The sequence below is a fragment of the Giraffa tippelskirchi genome, chromosome 9 (genome assembly GCF_054371585.1).
Source record: "Giraffa tippelskirchi isolate mGirTip1 chromosome 9, T2T-mGirTip1v1.2.pri, whole genome shotgun sequence".
Lineage (NCBI taxonomy): Eukaryota > Metazoa > Chordata > Mammalia > Artiodactyla > Giraffidae > Giraffa > Giraffa tippelskirchi.
In genome coordinates this window covers 36277579-36301961 of record NC_137283.1, presented here as the reverse complement: position 1 = coordinate 36301961, position 24383 = coordinate 36277579, and the positions used below count along the sequence as shown (strand labels likewise).

The 24383-nt window shown below is 39.2% G+C and overlaps 1 protein-coding gene across 2 annotated transcripts in view; it reads left to right on the top strand.

The window, feature by feature from the left end:
• SYNPR (synaptoporin) overlaps positions 1–23358 on the top strand; it is a 314626-nt gene extending 291268 nt beyond the window's left edge. The window contains exons 5-7 of one of the 2 annotated variants that reach the window (XR_014063914.1): positions 4851–5042; positions 15710–15804; positions 23332–23358. Coding sequence is in view for 1 of the 2 variants with exons in the window: in XM_081524531.1 (XP_081380657.1) it covers positions 4851–5042; positions 9354–9611 (450 nt within the window). In the remaining variant the exon portion in view is untranslated. Of the gene's footprint in view, positions 1–4850; positions 5043–9353; positions 11026–15709; positions 15805–23331 lie in introns of those variants that run through there. The other variant, XM_081524531.1, reaches the window with a different exon arrangement.
• The last annotated feature ends 1025 nt before the right edge of the window (positions 23359–24383 follow it).

Here is a 24383-nt window from a genome sequence, read left to right as displayed (position 1 = left end):
GTTAATTGTAGACTGGAGTTAAACTGTCCCATTGCACATTGACTGTTGAACACTTGAAATGTGGCTGACACCAAAGTAAGATGTACTGTAGGTATCCATTATACACCAGATTTCAAAGACTTAATACCAAAAAAAGTAAAATGTCTTATCTATAATTTTATAATATATGAAATAATAGTATTTTTAAATATTGAGCTATATAATATTAATACATATAATGTATTCAGCAATCTTTTAATTTCACCAATCTTTTTTTGCTTTAAAAAAAAAATATGGTCACTATTAAACATAAAATTACATATGTGACTCCCAACTCTGGCTCACGTTCTATTTCTATGAGACAGCACTGGGTTAGAATCTCAGTGTTTCCAGCCCAGGATGGGGCCAGACAGTTCTTTCAAAACCTCGGGCATTCTCTGCCCTGCCTCTGTCATGTGGGCCATAAGTTATTTACTGTTGTTCTTTAAATTAAATTATTTTTTAACTTCAGTAAAATCTATTTTTGAAGAAAACTCTGTACCACTCCTGAATATAGAAGTCTAGTGTTATTTGACATAATTAGAAGGTAAACCCAGAAATGAATCAATGGAAAATAAAGAGTACTGTATTCCAGCCAGGTACCATTGTTTGCCTGAAGGCTCTGAGCCTGGGGCTGATTTTCTTTGATAGGTGGATATTAAGTTTATTAAATAGGTATTAGTCACATATTAGCAGCCATCTGAGACTTTCTCCTTTACTATCCATATAGAAAGAGAATTGTGAAGGAGGAATCTTTTTTTTCTTTGTAACTTAGTGATTTCTTGCTGTATCTGTGTTCCCACAATTAGGTAGCCCAAACTTCAGAACAGCTGGGCATAATGGAAAGCTACTCACTTTCATGGAGCCCAGATTCAAATCTCAGTTACTTATGACAATTTGGACACATCATTTAACCTCCCTAGATCTATAAATGGGTATAATTATCTTCACCATCACTCAGTGATTATGAAGATCAAATGATCTTCTGCCATGAATGAAAGTCGCTCAGTTGTGTCCAACTCTTTGTGACCCCATGAACTATACAGTCCATGGAATTCTCCAGGCCAGAATGCTGGAGTGGGTAGCCTTTCCCTTCTTCAGGGAATCTTCCCACCCCGGGATCGAACCCAGGTCTCCCACATTGCAGGCAGATTCTTCACCAGCTGAGCCACAAGCGTCTTCTGCCATAGCATGTTAAAAACTAGACATTCTCCAGAAGTTAGATGTCATTTTTATTAGTGTTTCAAATGAAATAATGAAATAAACCTGTGAGAGAACAGAAGGTTATCCCATTCAGCCCACTGCTCAGCAATTCTGTCTTCAAAGACAAGTCCAAAGCTCTTCCCTGAACGGAGCTTCTCTCATGCTGTTTGATTTTTGTCTTTCCTAATTCACAGCTTCATCCTGGGACTCCTGAAAGCTGACTTAGAAAAGTGAATCCAGCTACACTGAGGATGAGGGTGACTCACTGGATTGCCCAGTTTCTAGTGTAGACTCTCGATGTAGGTGTCAGCCATGGTAAAAAGAGCAATGCTATCAAATAGGATAGATAATTATGTCATTGGAGTTGACATATTGTGAATATTTGCTAATAGAAATGTGAAATTGACTATGTTTACCAATATCCAGTGGAGCTGCAGTGTAACATCATCAGGGAGAAATGGAGATAGGTTTTTGTTGTTGATTGTTGTTTAGTCCCTAAGTCATGTCCAACTCTTTGCGACCCCACCGACTTTAGCCTGCCAGGCTCCTCTGTCCTTGGCATTCTCCAGGCAGGAATACTGGAGTGAGTTGCCATTTCCTTCTGCAGGGGATCTTCCAAACCCAGGGTTCAAACCTACATTTTCTGTGTTGCAGGAGGATTCTTTACCACTGACCCACCAGACAGGTTTACCTGGTTCTAAAATACCAAGTATTCTGTCACCAAAGATGACTCCCTCTTGTATTCCCCAGACTGATCCAGGACAAGCATCTTTAATATATTAAATTACATTCAAGTAAAAATGAGCATGCTAACAGTAAATTAGGAGAACTGGGGGCAACAAAAACACACCCAACCAACAAAATGGAAACAAACCACCCAGGCAGCATGAAGCCAGGCTGCTCCCTCTGCTGAGGAAGCTGTTTTCTTGGATCATTGAGCAGATTCTTAACACATACTGCAGAACCACAACCACATAGCGTGTCCACGTTCTTTTGGAACAGTGAGACCAGTAGCTCAGAGCAAAGTTTATAAACCATTTAATGGACCATGGGCACATCATTCAGCCTTCATGGTCACAGTTTCTGCATCTACAGTAGGGAGCTAGTAATGTCTGCTCTGGCTACATTTTGGGGTCTTATGGGGGCCACATACATACACTGAGAGTTTGGGGAAAACATTAAAGCACCTTTTGAATGGCAGGCCTCTCCTTTCTATGAGAGGAAATAGCACAAGCAAAGCTAGCAGAAGGTACTTTTTATGTGCATCCTGGTAACTTAATGATAAATGTTACAAATTTATGTCTTGAGTTTCTTCCATGCATACTTTAATCTCTGTTAGACAAAGGAGGTGTAGCATTTGTAAAAACTGGGTCCTCGCCTGCACCATCACAAGAAAGTCACTTCTCAAGTACAAGGCATTTACCTCTCCTGGCACAGAAGGTTATTTTAGGTGGACCATTAACATGATATTAAGTAAGATGAGTGAAAAGTTGCTCCATATTTAGTGTAAGCCTTCTAATTAGGTCATGCTAGTATTTCTTTAATATCCTTTTAACACTCATGAATCTCCTTTTTAACAGAGATCCTAGACCCCAAAGCCTTGTGCAAACATCCGCAGCTAGAATTTAAAGTATTTTCACTATATAGCCTTTATGTTTGCAGTTTTCTTCTATCTATAACAAGTTGGTTGGTTTAACATTTATTGTACACATGTAATTTCCTTCTAAGATAACCATATTTATGTAAAAAGGGTAATTTGCTTTGAATGAAATGTTGAACGATAACACAAGAGGTATGTGCATAGAATCAGAATTGTTCAGGTAGCCAATCCTGGCTCCCCCACTTACTAACTCTTGACTCTGAGAATTTTATTTAACTTTTTGGGCCCCAGTTTCCTCAACTGTAAAATGAGGACAGAATTAACATCTATTTCATAGGTCTGTTGTCAGGATTAAATGAATTGATACATGTACACTTGTAATTAATACATGTAAACTTGGAATCACATGATAAGTGCTCAGTAAATTTTAGGTGGTATTACTGTTATTTTAATACATAAGTCTAAAAACTTTATTATTTTCTTCAATTTCCAACTGTGAGTTTTCACATGACTCTGTTCTTTAGCATTTCCCCATCCTAAAAGCCTTCTTAAAAGTCTGTTTCTTGCATAGCACAGGGAGCTCAACTCGGTGCTCTGTGATGACCTAGACTGGTGGGATGAGATGGGGGTAGGAGGTTCAAGAGGGATGGAATATATGCATACATATGGCTGATTCACTTCATTGTACACCAGAAACTAACACAGCATTGTAAAGCAATTATACTCCAAGAAAACTCTATTTCTATTTATGATGAGCATAATGCCAGCTACTGTCTTAGAATTACAGAGTATCTATGACCACTAATAAATATGTAATCTCAAGAGAGCAAAGTCCATATTTTACATTTGTAAACCCTTGTAAGACCTGGTGCATTGCTCAAAAATTATTGTCTGAATAAATGGAGGAGTAATTGAATAAAGGTACCAGATTGAACATGAATAGAAAGTTGTATTTGATACAGTCAATCTGGCTTATTTATTTATAACCATTCCTCCAATTTCTAATTCAAACCCCAACACTTGGGTTTCTCTATTCCAAATGTTCTTTCTGATTTGAAACAGCTATAGATACTGTATTTGTTTGCCTTTTTGTTTTATACCCCCATCTCTTTCCAGAAACAACTTCAAATGACTTAAAAGGACATACGAAACTCAGGATGAAATTAATTAAAAATGAGAAGGAAAGAAGACAGGAAAGGCAGGATAGGTATATAAAACACAGTTCAGAATAGGGTTAAAATAGCCAGGCTTTATTAAAATAAAAAAAAAGCACATTATAAGTGGGTAACAAATTGGCCCTAAGTTTTCTAAAGGCAACATGAAATGGTCAATTGGTGAGTTACATAATTTACAATGACCCCTGGATGGAAAGAGACCAGTTGTTCAGAAGATTCAGTCTTAGCAGTGGGCCCTCTCCAAAAGTCACACCTAACAAATATCCACAACAGCATCTTTAGAGTGTAAGTGCTCCTTAGGATCTTGATGAAAGTAATTCAGTCACAGCATGAGGGAAGGTTAACCAGAGTAAGTGATATCACCATGGCCTCAGATAGGAAAGAAACAGGTTTTCTACTTGAGGCATTTATCATTTAAAATAATTCCTGTTGCTATATTAAATATACTATTTTCCTTTCCAGATCAGTGTTTTGTTATCTAGGTAAATCGGATGCAACATCTTTCTAGCAGTCAAACGTAAATACAGTAAATCTGAACAATTATCTTATGTTAGAACATGATATGCTGAAGTCTTGGGAATGCCTCCCAGTCCCACCCTCTTTAGAGAGGAAAGGTTACAAGGAAGGTTATGACAAGTAGCCCCCCCATCATCAGAAACACAGTAATCATTCATTAATGTTACTATTATTGTTTATTTTCTAGAAATAAAAATTAATATCACAAAACTATTATTCATTTTTCAAAATGGTTCCAATGCTATGGGATCTTGGAATTTTTCAAAAGGCAAACCAATTGATTTGTTTCTAGAACTCACTTTTCTCTTCCTATTTTATCTTTCTGTTTGTTCCTGTAGGACTTCATCGTCACTGTAGTCTTTTCGTTCTTGTGGTTGGTGGGTTCATCAGCTTGGGCAAAAGGACTGTCTGATGTCAAGGTCGCTACAGATCCCAAAGAAGTATTGTTACTGATGTCAGCTTGCAAACAGCCATCCAACAAATGCACAGCTGTCCACAGTCCTGTGATGTCCAGCCTAAACACTTCTGTGGTATGTTTCCCTCTCAGATCTTTGTTTGCCAATCATGGGAATCAGAAAAGTGTCCCAGGAGTCATCTGGGAAATGTTTTGCCTCTGAATGAAGTCCAGTCTAAAAGGTGATAGTTCACTCTATGAGCTAGATGATCCTTTGGCCTTCAAGTTTTCTATTGTCAGAACCCATAGACTTTAATGTGTCCAATTACAGAGTTCTTAACAAGATCCCAGCAGGTTTGGGCAGCTTTTGCTTGGATGACGGTCAAGTCAGAATTCTAAGGCAGAAGCAGATATAAAATCTGAACTTTAAGACTAAAGTCTGCCAGAAGTTAAAAAGAATATTTGATAGCTTAGAGGTTTCCTGGGGAAAAAACATCGTTCAAGCCACACATAGAATATACCCAGTTGATTGTCTAGAGAAAAATACACAGACACAGTAGGGTACAGATAGAAATCATAGAATAAAACATATCTGTAATAGTTATGGTAATTTTTTAATCTTCTCCATGCTCTTGGTTTAGTTGCTTGATAACTTCAGAAAAGCAGAGCTATATTAGTTGAACGAAGTCCAGTATTATCATCAAATATGTAACTCTTACCGGGAGACAGGACATCTGACAGATAGCAGAGCCACTAAATTGGATTCTTATTTCATGAGTGTAAAAATTTGTGTTATTCCAAAGAAGGAAACTATATCTGAGAGACAGAAGCTATAATGGCAGCAAAAAGTAGTCGTTACCAAAGAATAGAAGAGCCAGCAGTGTTCAATGAAGGATCGACATTCTTTAGCAACCTTTAAAAAATAATTATCTTTCCTTCAAGGTTAACTTATGTTTCTACAGCTTTCTGGAATTTAAGAAGGCATATGAAAAGGGAAATAGATTGGCTCATCAGCTGCTGCTGTTTTGACTGTAAATCTTGCCTTAGTAATAAGATAATAACATTGAAATAAACTATGTATTAGGATCTCACAGTAATTTTTACTTATTTCTAGCCACACCTGTCGATGAATACTTTGAGGTATACATTAAAATATACTCTACTGCTTCTATAGTTTGTTTACAGGCAGTACTTAATGAAAATTATTATAACCCTGATCTCGGAATCTAAGAGAGCAAAGATGAAATCGTTCAGTATGTTTGTTAGTTCTTTTAATAAATGATGACATCCTCCATAGTCCATTCAATCCCGCTTCTGATGTCTCTTCCAACAAGGCGTTGGAAGTTTTGAATGAGAAACAGTGTGACATATGTCTTAAAAACCAAAAGAAGAATAGATGGAAAGCAAATCATGTCATGTGTGTGGAGGGGTGGGTCTGGTGCTGTTGTAAGTTATGGATCCATGTCAGTGTCCTCCAGTTCCTAATGGCAGAAAACTCCACCTAAACGGCTAAAACAAAACAATCTCCTTATCTGTAAAGTCTGTTCTTTGTAGCCAAATTCTGGGACCAGTGTCTATATGTAATGATTGGGTTGCAAGTAACAGAAAGTGACAAATCATCCATAATTTCTCCTTCTGTTTCTCCACCAATGCAGTCTTGATACATCTTCTCAGATCATCTAAATGTCCTCTCGCATTCTTTCTCATACTATGTACTGTCCCTTTCAGCCTCTCTTTCTGTTGTCCCACATCTAGGCTAGAATAAAAATACTGACTCTGATTTCAGTTGCAACAAAATGGCAAGGAAAGATTCAAGGGCCCATGTGCCCCTAAAATGTGCCAGCCAAGAAGTCTGTGATACCTCTGTGATGACAAAAGAGTAAGACACCTATTACAATAGCGATAGATGTCTGCCTCTATGACGTAAGAGTAAGACATCACCACTCCTTAAATAGGCCCATGGCAACGGCTTGTTTACATTCTTATTTTAAAGTTGCATTCCCCTGATTTTTAGGTTCTTTTCAAGCATCCCTTTTTCAGAAATGAAGTAGCATCAGGGGAAAGGGAGCGATCAAGGAATAGAAAACAGATAAAAGTATAGTCCTGGGTAGAACCATCCCTTCATATCTGAAAAGATTCCACGATAGGTTTTTCTACTCATATCAACCTATACTTTCAGAGGTGTAATTTAATCAAGCTCTCCCCCTTGAGGGAAAATACCCTAGTTATTGTACACATGGTTAAAAGGTCCTGTGTGTAAATTAGAGTTGTGTCAGTGATTACCTAATTCATTTTGATATAAGTACCTTATTTATGTTTTGTATCTCCCTTAGCAAGGAGCCTAGAGCATGGCACGCAATTTTAAATAAATCTCAGTTAGCATTAAAGGAAGAAAAAAAGGATGGGATGGGGAGAGAGATGGAGGGAGGGGAGGAGGGTGAGAGGGTGAGAGGAAAGTAAGGAAGTCTGGATAAACTGATTTTCAGTGAGATCTTTTAGGAGTCTAGTGATGTCTTTTGTTTTGTTTTGTTTTTTAAGGTTTGACTGTCTAATCATATTTTTAAAATAGTGCTATCAGTTTATTTTATTTCATTTTTGGCCATGCCACACAGCACTTGGGATCTTCGTTCCCTGACCAGGAATCGAACCCACAACCCCCTGTAGTGGAAGCACTGGAAATGAGGAGTCCTAACTACTGGACTGCCAGAGAAGTCCCTAGATGCTCAGTTTTGATCTTGACACCTCAAGAACGTGGCCTCACTATCAGAAATCCTGCTTCAGTTTATGTCTCAGGAAAAGTCAAATGAATACAATTCATGGAAATATTTTAGAAAGTAATTCAAAGTATAATTTACAGATCAGTGTCCAGCACTGTCTAGCTGCTTTACACATGCCCTATTTGATCCTCACAGCTGTTCACCAAGGAAGGAATAATTGTCTTCATTTCATAGAATTTTATAAATGCTGAAGTTCAGAGGCTAACTGCCTTGTCCAAAGTCATAAAGCAAAAAGTTGTAGAGCCCAGGCCATTCAGATTCTGAAACTGGAAGGGATAGCTCCAAGGCTGAGATTCAGATAATATGCCCTGATCCACCTGCTGCTAAAATCGAGAAGCTTGGAGCTGGTGTTCCAAGCTCCCAGGATCCCTCATCTTGACTCCCTAACCCGCCACTCCCATCCCCAGGTCAGCAATTAAGGGATAAATTATTTTGACACAGCAAGGAACTTCTAGAAGCCCACTCCAGAGCTGTGACTGCTGCCCAAGTTCATTCTGATTGGTCAGCATCCTGCTGGAGTGACTACTCAATATACTGCAATGTTATCACAGTTTTGTGTCACACATTCTCATTGTCCGTCTCTAAGAGGGGGCTGCTAAAACTGGCTGTGCTTAATTCGCAGTCAACTGATCCACTTTGGAAGAGGCTGCAAAACAACTGTTCTCTTTGGGCCTCTTACAGTAGCGAACAGCTCAGTTTCCATAAAACACTTAGGGCCCAGGGAATTGACACCCAGTCCTCTGGCTCACCAAGGACATGCTTCTGGAGAGTGAGAGGAGTTTCCATAGCCAAGTCTCACATTCAGTTGTTGAGAAAACATTTCATACTTCTCTGAAACCTGGACTTCAGAGTACTGTTTGGGCATTCTGAGGCACAGAATATACAACTATTCAAAGAAGCACAACCTCTGTGTACACTACCATGCGTGTGCTTGTCTGTGCACCACCTATACCATTGCTTCCTCCATCCTTTTTAAGTTGACCCATTTTATTTCTGTCACTTCAATAAATGGGAAAGTAGTATCTCTAGCATTAAAGTGAGTAACCTTATAAGTTAATGATTGATCATTAAAATGAAAATAACCCCACGTCTCCTAAAGATATTTTACACCATGAGGGTTACCTCATTTGGGGAGATGGTGGATTAAGTAGAGGCTCAGACTGTGGAGTCAGGTGGAACAGGGCTTATCCCAGGTCTGCTACTAACCAGTCATGTGGCCATAAATAAGCTCCTTATCTTTGCTGAACCTGTTTTCACATCTTTAATATGAGTGTAATAGCACCTTCCATGACTAAATGAATAGATACACATAAAGCCCTTCTGTTGTTGTTATTCACTCACTAAGTTGTGTCCAACTCTTTGTGACCCCATGGACTGCAGCATGCCAGGCTTCCCTGTCCTTCACTATCTCATAAAGTTTGCTCACACTCATGTCCACAGAGTCAGTGATGCCATCCAACCATCTCATCCTCTGTCTGCGTAACACATAGTAAGCCTTCATGAAAAGTCATATATTCTAAATGTAACAGTGACTTCACACCAGAAACTAGAAGAAGCCTCTGCACGGAGGTGAAAAGTGACCTTTTGCGTTTGAAGGATTTTTCTGAAATTGAGATTTTTCTGAGCTTTCTCTCCAGTCTGTCCACTCACTTGCTTTGATCCTCCTTCAGGTCTTTGGATTCTTGAACTTTATCCTCTGGGCTGGAAACATCTGGTTTGTTTTCAAGGAGACCGGCTGGCATTCCTCAAGCCAGAGATATCTTTCAGACCCCATGGAGAAGCACTCCAGTAGCTACAACCAAGGCGGGTACAACCAAGACAGCTATGGGTCGAGCAGTGGGTACAACCAGCAGGCGAGTTTGGGGCCATCCTCGGATGAATTTGGCCAACAGTCTGCTGGCCCTGCTTCTTTTACCAATCAGATGTAACAGGGTAGTTTTGGCATTCTTCCGAAGATCGTTTCTCCCCATTCTATGTCAGTGGCAGGAGAATTTTTTAAGGGTTTCCATCAATTATTAATGTGGAGAGTATTGAATGTAAATAAGAGATCTGTCATCCTCATTAAAGCAGAAAGGCCTGGGTCATGATAAATGGTACTTAAAGATGACATGAGGAGATATATTATTCATTACAGATGGCTAATTGGAGAGTACCTTGTTATATACACATACTTTTATGGTTGTTTTGTATGCGTGTTGAGATAGTGGAACCATTTTATAGCTTAAAGTCTCTAGTATGTAATATGCATAAAGTAAATTAAATAACATTGAATTTTCTTATGCTTTTTGATGTGAAAGACGTTTTAATGATGTCTCTAAGACAATTTGACACATCACAATGTGCATGTATTATTATTTTTTAGTTACAGGCTCTGTAGGATTGTGAAGTCTCTAAGTATTGGTTTCAGACAATTACTCTGTATTTTTTTTTAATTTGATGAATCAGTGCTCATATGATTTAGTGCATGAAAGCATTTTCTCACAAAATGAACATTTGAACTGTATGAAAATTTTCCAGTTTGCATCACGAGTTTGTTAAATGAACATTTAAAGAAATATATTCACTACTTTGTGTGTTTGCAGGTTTGTCTCTCTGGGTTTATCTAACCCTGAATGCATTGTGAGTAAGGTTTGGAGTTTTTTTCCTCCCTGATTAGTAGATATTCAGTGTTGTAGATGGTAATTGCCTGATATTTATTCTATTTAGTTAGCTAACTATTTACATTCTTGTAACTTTCTATGGTGTTTTGTGGCTTTTATCCTATGGGCCATGAATAATGGGCCCAATAGCTGTGAGTGTTGGTGGAGTGTTGTTTCATTAGAATGATGGAGATGTGAGTGTCAGACACCGCAGTCAAGATATTGTGCTGACATATTAGTTTATCAAGGATATTCTGGAGAACGTACACCACCAGCTAAATGTTTAAATCCTATTTATTTGTAAAGTTAATTAAGTCCTAGATCCAATTACTAAAAATTCTCAAGTCTCAGCTCAACTTACAAAGTCTGATTTGTATGTTACCCATAAATTAAAAATGACTTCCATGAAGCAGTCTGTCATCTCATTAAATATTCCCCAGGATGTATTCATTATCAATCTTTGCCTCTTTGTTTTAACTCAATAGAAACACCAAGGCCCCACAGTGAAGGCAAGCTGAGCATCTGTATCTCCAGATAAAAGTCGTTATCGATATATAAACTCATTGTGTGATCTGTGATGTTGGAAACATTTTAGTCCAAAAGAGCCATGTGTCTTAGATGATATCTGTAAACTGTTTCTGGATCCTGTTGGATAAATCTGTATGTGATATCTCTTTGACCTTAATAAAGTTATTGCGTACAATGCTGGCTGGAAAATGGAGAATTACAGCAGTAGAACCTGCTGAACTTGAACAATGAGAGAACAAAGGGTAAATGCACAGTCTGTCCAGTCTCTCACCCTGTCCTTATTTTGTGAGCTCAGGGCTGTTCATTCATTGATTCCGTCGTTTTAGGACCTCCTGTGTACCCTCTGCTATGCAAAGCATCCGGGATAGGATAGAAATGCAGAATCATGCCCCAATTCAGGAAGCTTACACTCTGTTTGGAGTGTAAATAAAGTAAAATAATCACACAGAGAGTGTATGATTATGATAATCACACAGAGAGTGTGTAATCACACAGAGAGTAAAATAATCACACCCCATCTACACTGTATGTGAGAAAGAAAGGCTCAGGATTCCATGAGAATGCTTATCAGAGGGACTTGAGCTGCTTAGGGGAAAGTGAAGAAGCTTGAATCTGCCTCAAGACGGGTAAAGTTTCATGAGGACAAGGTGCGAGGAAGAGTATCCCAGGCAGAGAGTAGCCTTAGAGAACTCTCCGATGGCAGGAGGCAGGATGGACTTGTAGAGCGTGACATGCAAGGGGGGCTTGGAGAGGGGTGTAGCTGCTGATGGGTAGGAGGCAGCGGGAAATCCCACTTGGGGGCCATGATCAAGAATTCTGTCTTTATCCTAAAGAAGCTAAAGGAAAGCACTGAAGGATTTAAGCAGAGGAAGGACACAAGGAGATTTTTTTTTTAATTGGGGTTTAGTTGCTTTACAATTTATTTAGTCTCTGTGCTCAACTCTTTGCAACTCTTTGGACTGTAGTCTGCCAGGCTCCTCCGTTTATGGGATTTCTCAGGCAAGAATACTGGAGTGGGTAGCCATTTCCTCCTCCAGCGGATCTTCCCGACCCAGGGATCCAACCTGCATCTCCTGTGTCTCCTGCATTGCAGGGATATTCTTGACCTGCTATTGTGTTAGTTCCTGCTGTACAGCAAAGTGAATCAGTTATATGTATACACATATCCCCTCTTTGTTAGCACAGAGCATTGAGTAGAGTTCCCTATGCTATACAGTAGGTTCTCATTAGAACCTATTTTTTACAAAATAGTGTATATGTGTGTATATTAGAACCTATTATTTACCCAGTAGTGTATATATGTCAATCCCAGTCTTGGTTGCTGTAGGATAGAGCAGAGGACATCCTGGAGATAGGAAATAGCCTTGACCTAGCACCCATTAGGCAGTGGGCTAAGAGAATGGCATGAGTTCTCCCCACATCCACCTCTGATTTCCTGGAAGAGCAGCTCAATTGGACTGCTTTCTTCAGCTCTGTCCAGAGGGACAGAGTGACCTCTGATTCTTACATTTCCATGAATTCTCCAAAGTGGAGAAATCCTCAGAATGAGCCTTTGTTGTTCCTGTTGTTTTACCAACCTTAACAGTCCCAAAATACATTGGGGCACTGATAAATGGAAAGCACTGCCTGGCCTGGTCCAGGTAGAGACATGCTTCCAGAGTCCACTGCAGATTTATAGGAAAATGCTGCTGTAATCCAATGGGGATTTCATTAAGCTGATTTTATTCCTTCTGGCTTTAAGAAAAGAGCAGTTAGATCTGGCCTTTTAAAAGGAGAGTAATCAGTGTGGTAGGAGACCTCAGATCTGTGTGTCCAGTAGAGCTCATTTGGCATAGCAGTGTCTCTGCTCACTAGCTGTATTTCAAGATGTGACTGCACATTCCTGAACCTTCATTTCCTTGGGAGGAGGTAATGAATCCAAGTAAAAAGGCTGGGCTCTGAGATCCCGCCACCTGCTGTCTACTCACCTATCCTTTTCTTCTGCGCCTTCTCCAAAGCCTGAGGACTTATCTGAAGCCACAGCCTGAAGGGATGCGCTTCATTTGACCCTCCATAGAGATGCTGAGTCTCTTATAGATATAAGGGTAGCTTTTGGCAGAATCATTTACCGATATGAATAAAATCAACTGAATTCATTGAATAAGTTAATTAAGTCATGAAAAACTGTGAATAGTCCAGTTGAATGAAGAATTATTTTTTAACATGCTTGACTTGCGGTCTAAGACTTTGCTGGCTTTTCAATCTTAGTTGAATGCTCTTCAGAGCCCATTGGCAGCAGGCACTTCTAAGAACAGCCCTGGTTCCTCCTGACCCCCTGAACCTCCATGAATCATGGATTGCTGTGCTGTTAGTTGCTCCGCTCAGTCGTGTCTGACTCTTTGTGACTCCCATGGACTCTAGCCCACCAGGCTCCTCTGTCCATGGGATTCTCCAGGCAAGAATACATGAGTGGGTTGCCAGTTCCTTCTCCAGGGGATCTTCCCCAACCCAGGGATTGAACCTGGGTGTCCCACATTGCAGGTAGATTCTTTACCATCTGAGCCACCAGAGATGCCATGGACTTTGGACATTAAAAGGCCAAGATGAAAATAAAAGACTTCCTGAAAGTCCTGTATTCCTGTGGAAAATATTTTAAGTCAAGTGGAGTATTTTCCTTAAAGGGCCAGGCCCCCTACTTTATCAAACAAAACTCTTGATGGAGGTTGTAATGAGTTAGATACATTTCCTGGTGGCTGAAAAAGGATTTGCCTTTGAGCCTCTGCTATTTTATTCATATTTTCATTACCTGACCTCTTGGGGCTTCAGAGTCTAATTGGCTTATGCTGTGAACTAAACTCACTGGCTCATACGAATTCAAGTCATCTTCCTGCTTACTAGGAACAATTTCATGTAACATTGCTTGTTTTGGTGAATGAGACAAAAACAAAAATACAAACTCAGTAGTTCTCCTTATTTTGAGTATTTTCCCTTCTTGCCTGTGAACTGACATTTCTCCTGGATATTTTCTCCCCTGGTCTCTTCAGACTTTCAAGTCTCTTCTGATTGATTTCCACTGTCATGTTCCTTCTAGAACATGATACATACCTTACATGTTGTCCTGAGTGGTGCTGCTCTTTTTTTTTTTACAAGTTGGTTGTTAATTTTGCAGTCTCCGAGGTCTTAAACCTTCTGTGAAAATTTCACAGTGAGTAATGACATCTGTTTCCACAGACCTTGGCAGCGTGGAGCCGCACACTCACTAGGAAAGTGTTTTCAAGCACAACTGTCTCAAATGAGACCCTAGGTTCATATCTGTGTCTTAGAAGCTAAGACCTAGGTCTCTTCTTAGGCACAGATAGATGTTGTCATTGGTTTTATCAATGTTATTTGATTGTGTAAACTCCAGCAGCAAGTGTGAGCATCAGTTTGTAGTCAGATAGACCCGGATTCCTTTCTTGGTTCCATCACTGAAACCAGGCTATGTGATCCTGGGAAAGTGCCCCAACATCTCTGAGCCTCAGACTGTGATCCCTACAACTGGAGATAAGGATATCTATCTATATTTGTTTTTTCTGAAGGCTGAAACAAATTACCACAACTTAGTAGCGTAAAAAACACAAATTTATTATCATTCTGTTCCGAAGGATAGAGAAACCCAATAGAGGTCTCCTTGAGCTAAAATCAAAAGGTTGACAGGATTCTGTTCCCTGCTGGAGACCCCAGGAGAGAGCTCATTTCCTGTCTCTTCCATCTCTTAGAAGCCATTGCTGATGGTCCTCTTTCTCCATCTTCAGAGCCAGTGGAAGCAGGTCAAGTTCTTTGCACATTGCATCACTCTGACCTCCTCTTGGCGTCCCTCTCTTTCACTTTTAAGAAAGTTTGTGATTACATTGGACCATCCTGGGTAATCCAGGATAATCTCCTGACTTTAAGGTCAACTGATTAGCAAACATGTTTCCATCAGCAACCTCAGTTCCCTTTGCCACAAAAGCTAACATGTCCATAGGTTCCAGGGATTAGAATGTGGGCATCTTGGGGGCAGTGAGGGGGAATAGCATTCTACCTACCACACTGTGCCACCAGTATAGAGTAAAATGATATAATGTAAGCAAATTTCATAGCAGATCTGCCTAGTCAGAGTGCTCAGAAGCTGATAATGATGATTAAAAATGATAGTTGTTCCAATCAATAGCATTAATTGTGAGAAAATGACCCAACCTGTAGCATTTATATGGAGTGAACAATGGCTTGTCAGTGCTCATGTATAGAGACACCAACTTTGACAGGACTCTCAGTCAGGTAAACAATATTTATCACATTTCCTGCTAAAGTGCTCGAGGAAATTAAAATGCATCATTTACAGATGGAATCTTGAGGTACCAAAGGTTCTTTCAGTCCAGCGGATGACTGGAGAAACAACTGAATAAATACAGTGCGCCTCAATGTACTTACAGTCCAGTGGGAAAGATTGCATAAAGACCTGAAATTACATTATATATTCATTTGTTTACTTATACTTTAAATCTCTCCCACTCTAATATAAACTTCATTAAGGGCTGAAACTTTGTTTACTAGATTGTGCCCACCTGTGTCTTCAACACCTGGAACAGTGGCTGGAACATACTGGGCACTCAATAAATACTGGTTGAATATATATAATGTGATAAGCTATACAGACTCTTATGTTAAAGATTGTTCATAAAATATGTAAACTTACAGATGATAGAACATATCGACTTGCCAGGGATGAAAAAGAATCTTAACTCTCCTTTGAAAAATGCCCAGCATGTTTACAGATAGCTCACAGTGAGCCCCAGAAATGGCTCCCTGAAACCCTTGAGCTGCATTGACTCATGTTACCCTGTTTGTACCACCCCCAGATCACAAGCCGGGAAAGGCCTGAAGCCCACATGTGAAGGACTATCCATTGCATCATCCTGTCCCTCTGCAGCTCTTGCCCCCGATTAAGTAACAAGTAAGCAAATTGCAGGTATTGATAAGCCATGGAGGAGATGAAAATGAGGGATGGAATAGGGGATTCCTAGAAGGGTGAGACATTTATCAATATATGAAAACTATAGGTGATCACCAAAGGCCCATTGAAGCATATTTTGTTAGGGAGATTAGAACCCTCCAAATAGATTCTTCAGTGTATTAATATCTTCTGGGCTCAACATTGGTTATCTCTGTTTACAACTTGGTTATCTTTATTTGTATGCATCCAATTTCAAACATGCTACTTGGAAGCAAGAATCTCTTCTAATTCATGCAACTATAAAGAAATGGTTCCCAAATGTGTTCCTTTCAAAAAGTAACACTTGTCCTAAATTATATATTTGAAAAGAAGCAATCTCAGAGAATATGAAGAGATGGGAATTCTTGCTGATCAGTGGTATTGGTGATGGTCAGGTGGAAGTTAACGGAGGTTTCAGCTCATTTTTATTGGGTATTATTTTTAGGTCTACTCTGTGCTCTGTGAATCCTACAAAGGGCCTAGCAACTTAAAATTGGTAGTGGGATTTTCTCAAGCAGAGGTGCCATATAAAAATTTATCATCATGACAGGTGTTAGGAGTTCAAGGCAACTTGCTGATGCCCCACTTCCCAAAGTCAGAGCCAGGAGGAAATAGATTTTGTTACAGAAATTAGAACCCTCCAAATAGATTCTTCAGTGTATTAATATCTTTGCTGGGCTCAAGACTGGCTATTTCTGTTTACAAGTTGGTTATGCTAATTTGTATCTGTACAATTTCAAACATGCCACTAGGAAAATATATTGCCGGCTGTTTCAAGTTTTTAAAAGGAAGTTTTATCAGAACCATATATTTAAATCCATATACACACTACAGTGAGAATGTAATCTAAAATAGAATAAAACAAAAGTGCTAAAAGGAAATAGATCTTGCTGGGATTCTGTGAACCCATGTCTCTCCAGGTTATATCACATTCTCTTCAACACAGAAGCAGCAGTGGAGATTTATATCATATTCTATTTTACTTCTTCAGTGCAGATTAGTCTCAAACTCTGACAGCAGGCTAGAAAAAAACTTCCACTGAATTTGAAAAGTCACGTGCTGGAGACATAAGCTAAGAAAAATAAAGGTCTGAATGAAGGCCAAGCCCTCTAGTTCCTTAGGGGAAGACAGGAGTAGATAAGTAAGCTATTATAGATAAAATGGATAAACACTAAGGTCCTACTATATAGCACAGAAAACTGATATCCTGGGATAAACTATGATGAAAAAGAATACTTAAAAAGAATGTGTGTGTGTGTACATATATATATATATATATATACTGATAACTGAATCACTTTGCTGTACAGCAGAAATTGACACAACCAGGACATTAGCAAAGGCTCAAAACACTCCCATTTATTGAGCTGAGCAGTTTTATGACTTCTCCCACTCTCAGAAACACAGAAAGTGGCTCGTTAGAAATCAGGCAGCACACAGCCTCCAAACAATCCACAGTAGGGAGAGAAGGGGGAAAACATCAATCTATCATGTCTCCCCTGGGTCCCTGGTTTTATAGTTCAGGATTTATGTCCTCGTTTATTCTGTAGCTGGTCCTCTAAAGGATGTGAGACAGTCTCAATTCTCTATGAGAACCGCGCATGCAATTTTTCTGAAACAAACAAACAAAAATTCAGACTTTCTAACTAATTCAGATGGAGGTGGCTATAAGGGAAAGGAAGAAAAAACACAGGGTAAATGTGGCACAGAAATAGCAAGGAAAATTTCACTATGTGCCTTTTGTATATTTAGTTTAAAGCCTGAAAATGTGATATTTGTTCAAAAATAAGTTAAAAGTTTGAATGCATATCATTAAACACTTTGAGATGACTTCAAAAGCCAGCATTTTCCTCGCATAAGCTACCATCTCAGGAAAATGCAAGCAAGCAAGCTTTTCGTCTTCAGGGTGAACAATCCTTCAATCTTTCTGTCAAACCTCTTGAAGCATATTTTCTGGAGCTGAGCCTTCTCTCCTGATTTCTTCCCCCTGTGGGCATTAAAATCCTAAATTAAGAACCCAAGGATTAACCAAAGAGGTTAGAGACCCTCTTCATCAGTGAGGGATTTCCAACAATCACAGAGCTTAAAATCTTGTTTAATTAAAATCTGTGTTAATTGACAGGATAATAAGAATTGATTTTACATGTGTGTGTCAGCCACATCTCAGCAATTACCTGGCATGTTTTATTCATGTGGGGGCCACAGACTGCTCCAGTGACCACCAGAACCAATCCCCCCGCCCCCGCCTTAAGCACACATCAGGAAGGTCTGCAAAATGAGTCTCCAGTGGAAAATGAAAGGCTCTCGCTTTTTCTCCCATTACATTGTAAGATAATTAAAGCCCAGACCAATAAAATGTCCAGCATTCTTATTCTGAAATTCAATTTCCACTACATCAGAACAGGCAGTTAAATGCTTTAAGCCATCTGCTGGCAGCTTCACCAGCCAGGCCCATAGCAAAGCCACACTTTTTTTTTTTTTTTTCATGTGGTTTTGCCAACAGTGACCAGCCAAAGAGAGGAAAAGGGTCTGACAAGGGAGCCCCTTGTACTGCCAGCAGTCTAGGGGCCCCAGTGCCTGCTGGCTTCTGGATAACAAATCCAAAAGAACCATTTGATTGAAAACAAACCGAAAAGATAATCATGTAAAATATATAGCATGTGAGGGTCAAATTCTGCTATGTACTAATAGTATTTTCAGGAAGCCTGAATCTCTCCCCATCTGTGGGAGTGTGTGCTGGCTGTCAGCATGAAGGTTTAGTAGCAAGATCCCATTAGAAAGATAGGACCATCCCAATGCAGACCATTATGAGATTGCAACAGCATGGACATACGAAAAAAAAAATTTAACAAAGTGTAGATACAAAAGTTATTAGACAGGCAAGATAAATGAGGACCCATCTACACAGTATGTGGAAGCAGCAGGGATACTGACCAGAATGCATGGAATTCCATCAGTGTGGGTGCTATTATAGGCTGGGAAGCATGGTGAGGGTGTGTAAACTGTATGTTTCAAGTCTGAGAACAGGATTTACAGCAAGTTACTTAACCTCTCTGAGCCTGTTCATAATTAGACTGCAGGTATTAAAATTAGCTGATGTTTCTAAAATTACTCAGGGACTTCCATTTCTGGAAGGATAGAGTTGACATATCTTCCCTAATCCTCCTGCTTAGTACAACTGAAAACCCTGGACACTATACATAAAACAAACAAGTCTAAAAAATGGGCAGAAGACAGACTGTGAGGGACTTCAGGACTCAAACCACAAGCCACTGAATTCCCTAGGGTTTCTTTTTCCCTCACATATCCCACACTAGGTACCACCCACCCAAAACACCAAGGGCATAGACAATAAGAGCCCCAACAAAAGCTTACCCTCTCTATACACAAAGGGACAGGGAAAAGACAGCCTAGCAGGACAGAAAACATTTACAAAATAACTGTTATTCTGCAGCCGGACACCATTACAACTGTGCCCCACTCACACCCACACCCATACCAACAAAGATCAAGTGATGAACTTAGACTCCCTCCCTATCCAGGCTGTAATGAGGGTCCCCCAACCACCGCATCAGGGGATGTCAGAGAATGCTGAAGAGTAGGCCAGGATCTTGATCTTCCACAGGCTGTAATAACTCCTCTTACCTGCCATGGTGTTGGTTGAGACAGCGTAGGAACCCTGGGCTTGTACCTCACCTGGTGGTACTGAGGCACCCTCCCCATGCCTACTAAGAGAATTTGTTGCCAGCAGATCTGCTTTGAAAAAAAGAGTTAAAGGAAGCTCTCTAAACATAATGTATTCTGTATTTGACATTTTTATCTTATTTATTGTGTGTTTCCCTACTAGAATGTGTGCTGTTAGGAGGGCAGGGCTCTTTGTTATGTTTTTTCACTCTTGTGTCTTCATTACTTTTAATAGTGTCAAAATAACAAAAGTGCTCAGTAAATATTTGGGGAATGAATTGCAAGTTAATTTTTCTGTGTGTATTGCACGGTGCTTAGTTATAAAGGTAAGTTAATGACACTTCTATTCCATATTATTATGAAGATTGTATTGAGTATATACACAGCTTTCCTAGGATATATAAAGAACTCCTACAATGCAAAAAAGAGAGAGAGAGAAAGACAACAACCACCCGACTTAAAGTTAAACAAAGAACTAGAATAAATACCTCTAAGAAAATATGCAGATGCCCAATAGACACATGAAAAGGCGTTTAACATCACATACTTAGGGAAATGCAAACTGAAACCACAATGAGATAAACTTCATTAAAATGACTACTATCAAAAAAAAAAAGTGGGAAGGAGAAGAAAAGAAAGTATTAGCAAGGATGTGGAGAAGTAGAAACACTTGTGCACTGTTGGTAGAAATGTAAAATGGTGCAGCTGTCATGAAAAACAGTATGGCATTTCCTCAGAAAGAGTCTGGCGGCTTCTCAAAAGAGTGAACATGGAATTACCATATGCTCCAACAGTTTCACTCCTGGTTATAAATCCCTAAACAATTGAAAATGAGGGTTGAGGCATGTATTTGTACACCATATTCAAAGCAGCATTATTCACAACAGCCTTCAGGGAGAAGCCCCTCAAGCATCTTACCCATCCAAGGTGGGTGGACAGGTAAATGAAAGGTGGTATATACTTACAGTGAGGGAAAGGGGAAGTGGGCAGTTACTGCCCAAGGGGTACAGAGTTTCATGTTGCAAGATGAAAAGCATTCTGGAGATGGATGGTGGTGATGGTTGCGTAAGAATGTAAATACACTTCATGCCACTAAACTGTATGTTGTAAATGATTAACATGGTGAATTTTATGTTAGTGTATTTTACCATAATTTTATAAAATAAAAACATACATCTGTAGATAACTAATGAGAACCTGCTGTATAGCACAGGGAACTCTACTCAGTGCTCTGTGGTGACTTAATGGGAAGGAAATCCAAAAAAGAGCGGTTATATGTATACACAGCTAATTCACTTTGCTATACATCAAAAACTAGCACAGCATTGTAGAGCTGCTATACTGCATTAACATTTTTTAAAGAAATAAGTGAGATAGATTAAATTTTAAAATAAATAAAAATGTACCTTACACCATATCAACAACATAGTAAAGATTCATTAAATGATAGAATACAGAGATGGAATATAACATTTATAGCAGAACCACCTTGTGTTTCTTGTCTATAATTATGGCTAACAAAACAAGATCTGGCTGTAGACGTAGGTCTCTCAGTTTTTTTGTACCAGCTTGGCAAATTCAACCAAGGAAAAGGAGGGTGTCAAAGGCTGCAATGATTTTTCCATCTCAAAGTTAGATTGCTATTGCCTGGCTACATAACACACTGTCTCAGCAGGAAAGAAAGTAAGTTGCTGGTCTCCTTTTACTGCAGAAAGAACAGAGCTAGCTATAGAATAACAGAATTGGAGTAGGCCTTGGAAAAAAATCAATACCTGTTATCCCAGTGCCCGGGGCCTAACTCTGTAGTTTATGTAACAGAGTTTGTGACAACAAAATTGAAGAAGAACTCAGTAAACTTAATTATTCCCAGCAAGTTCCTATTGAAAAGCAAAGGAGCATCTTTACTAACAGAATTGATGACACATTTAGTTGAAGGAGTGAGTTCTTAAGAACGAGAGTATTCTTGCCTAGTGGGAGAAGTGACAGCGCTGGAAGAGAAGAGCTGAGCACCAGCGCTCAATGTCAATGCTCCCTTAGCGGGGGGGACCGCAGTGGTGGGTGAATAAGAGCACCGTCAACGCCCTTCTCGATAGTGGCTGCAAACAGAGGTGATCCAAGTTTCCTGAACTTCATCTTTCTTGAATAACTCGTTTACCAATCATTTTAATAAACTTTATTATAGTAGAATTTTGTTTATGTATACACCCAGGTGACTCCCTCCCAGATCAAGACATTAAACATTTTCATTATCCCCAAAAGTCCCCTCATGCTATTTCACAACCACTGTCCCTTCCAGAGGGTAGCCACTATTTTATTTGTTAAATAAACAATTATCTTTTTTTCCCAATTTTTGTATTTTTATATAATTTTTAAAAGCCACTTTCCATTTATAGCTATTACAAAATATTGGCTATATTCCCCCTGTTGTACAATACATCCTTGAGCCTGTCTTACTGCCATTAGTTTGTGCCTCCTACTCCCCCACACATATATTTTAACTCCTGTCACCATAGATTTGTTTTTCTTGTTCTTGAGCTTCATACAAATGGAATCCTACAGCATGTATGTTCTTTTTGTGTCTGGCTTCTTTATTCAGTATGTGGTTCTTATGCATATCTGTAGTTTGTTCTCTTTTTATTAATGAGTAGTATTCCAAAGAAGAAAATCCAATAGCCAGTAAGCACTCAGTAGTATTAGTCATCAAGGAAATGCAAATTGAAAGTTGCAAAAGAAATAAATTTTAAAAAGACTGGCTATGCCAGGTGTTGTTGAGGATGTAGAAAAACCGAAACTCTAATACATGGTGGTGGAAGTATAAAATGAAACAAGTTCTTTGGAAAACTATTGGGTAGTTTCTAAGAAAATTAATCTACCCTATGACTAGGAATTCTACTCATACTTGGAGGAATGAGTGTGTATGTGCACAAAAATACTCTTATAAAAATGTTTATGATAGCCAGGACATGGAAGCAACCTAGATGTCCATCAGCAGACGAATGGATAAGGAAGCTGTGGTACATATACACAATGGAATATTACTCAGCCATTAAAAAAATACATTTGAATCGGTTCTATTGAGATGGATGAAACTGGAGCCCATTATACAGAGTGAAGTAAGCCAGAAAGAAAAACACCAATACAGTATACTAATGCATATATATGGAATTTGAAAGATGGTAATGATAACCCTATACGCGAGACAGAATAAGAGACACAGATGCATAGAACAGTCTTATGGACTCTGAGGGAGAAGGTGAGGGTGGGACGTTCTGGGAGAATAGCATTGAAACATGTATATTATCATATGTGAAACAGAACACCATTCCATGTTCGATGCATGAGACAAATGCTCAGGGCTGGGGCAATGGGATGACCCAGAGGGATGGGATGGGGAGGGAGGTGGGAGGGGGGTCCAGGAAGGGGAACACATGTAAACCCATGGCTGATTCATGTCAATGTATGGCAAAAACTACTATAATATTGTAAAGTATTTAGCTCCCAACTAAAATAAATAAATAATTTAAAAATAAATAAATAAATAAATAAAAATAAAATCACACTATCTTTCAAAAAAAAATTATTAAAAGACAAGAAATAGGCTCTTAAAAAAAATGTTTATGACAGCTTTATTCATAATGGTCCAAGACTGGAAACAACCCAGATACTCATCAGTTGGACAAATTGTGGTATACACCAATGAATCATTTTTAAGGGCCTAATATGTGCAAAACACACTCTGTCTTTGTCATTTCTTCTTTCAGTGGCCCTGACACCTTCTCCTTGGGGATTTCATTTGATTCTCAGGTTCCTGAGAATGAAGCAAGGAGGGAGCAGGGGACACTGTGGACCTCCCAGTACCAGACACCTACCAGCTTTCCCCAGCAGATATCACATTTCAGATTCTGGGTCATACAGTCATCAAGAGTTGTCCAATTTCATAAACATTTCCTAAACATGATACTAGACCCTGAGAAGTAGATACAAAGATAATTAAGACATAGTCCCTGTCCAGGGGAGAGTGGTGGGGAGCATGATTCTTGGGGAGTCAAAAAGACTTGTGCTTAACCCAGTTCTTATTAGCTGCGTGCTCTCAGCAAGCCCTGATCTCCTCATCCATGTAAGGCATTGCACAATGCAAGCCATAATCTGCTGAAGAACATTCTGAGAGATGCATGGGAAGTGCATAGCACAATTTCTGGCACTTACAAGGTTTTAAATCAATGTTATTTATTACTATTATTGTTCTATTGTACTATTATTACATTTGTTCACAATTTAGTGAGGAGGAGAGACATCAACTAATTACAAAGACCATTAGAGACATTTGAGCAGAGGTAAACTGAGCTTTGGGGATACAGAGAGAAAGAAGCTAATATGTGCTAGAAAATTCTGGTAAGATGTCTTATAGGATTTATAGAGAGTTGGGTGTCAGCTCAGGAAACAAGATCTGCAGCTCTAACATTAATGATGAAATAATACAGTGAGAGGCAACATGATGTAATAAAAAGAACATCAAGATTGAAACCCACCTGCCTTAAGTTTGAATCTAGGCCCATCCATTTATTAACCAGAGGATTTTGGACAAGTCATTTAACCCCTCTAAGCTTCAATTCTGTCTCTTGTAAATGATGACAATTCCTATTTCTAATGGTTGTTGAGGATAAAAAATATATTTATCACACACTTAGGGCAATACCTGTTACTCACTACACAAATTTTAACAGTCACATTAACTGAGTGAGAAATTAAAGTCCCATACACTGCTCTTATTGGAGTGAGGCTTTGAGTTCATTTCAAAAAGGCAACAGCAATGACCACCCTGGGGCATTTGCTTATTGTCATGACTTGTACAGTGG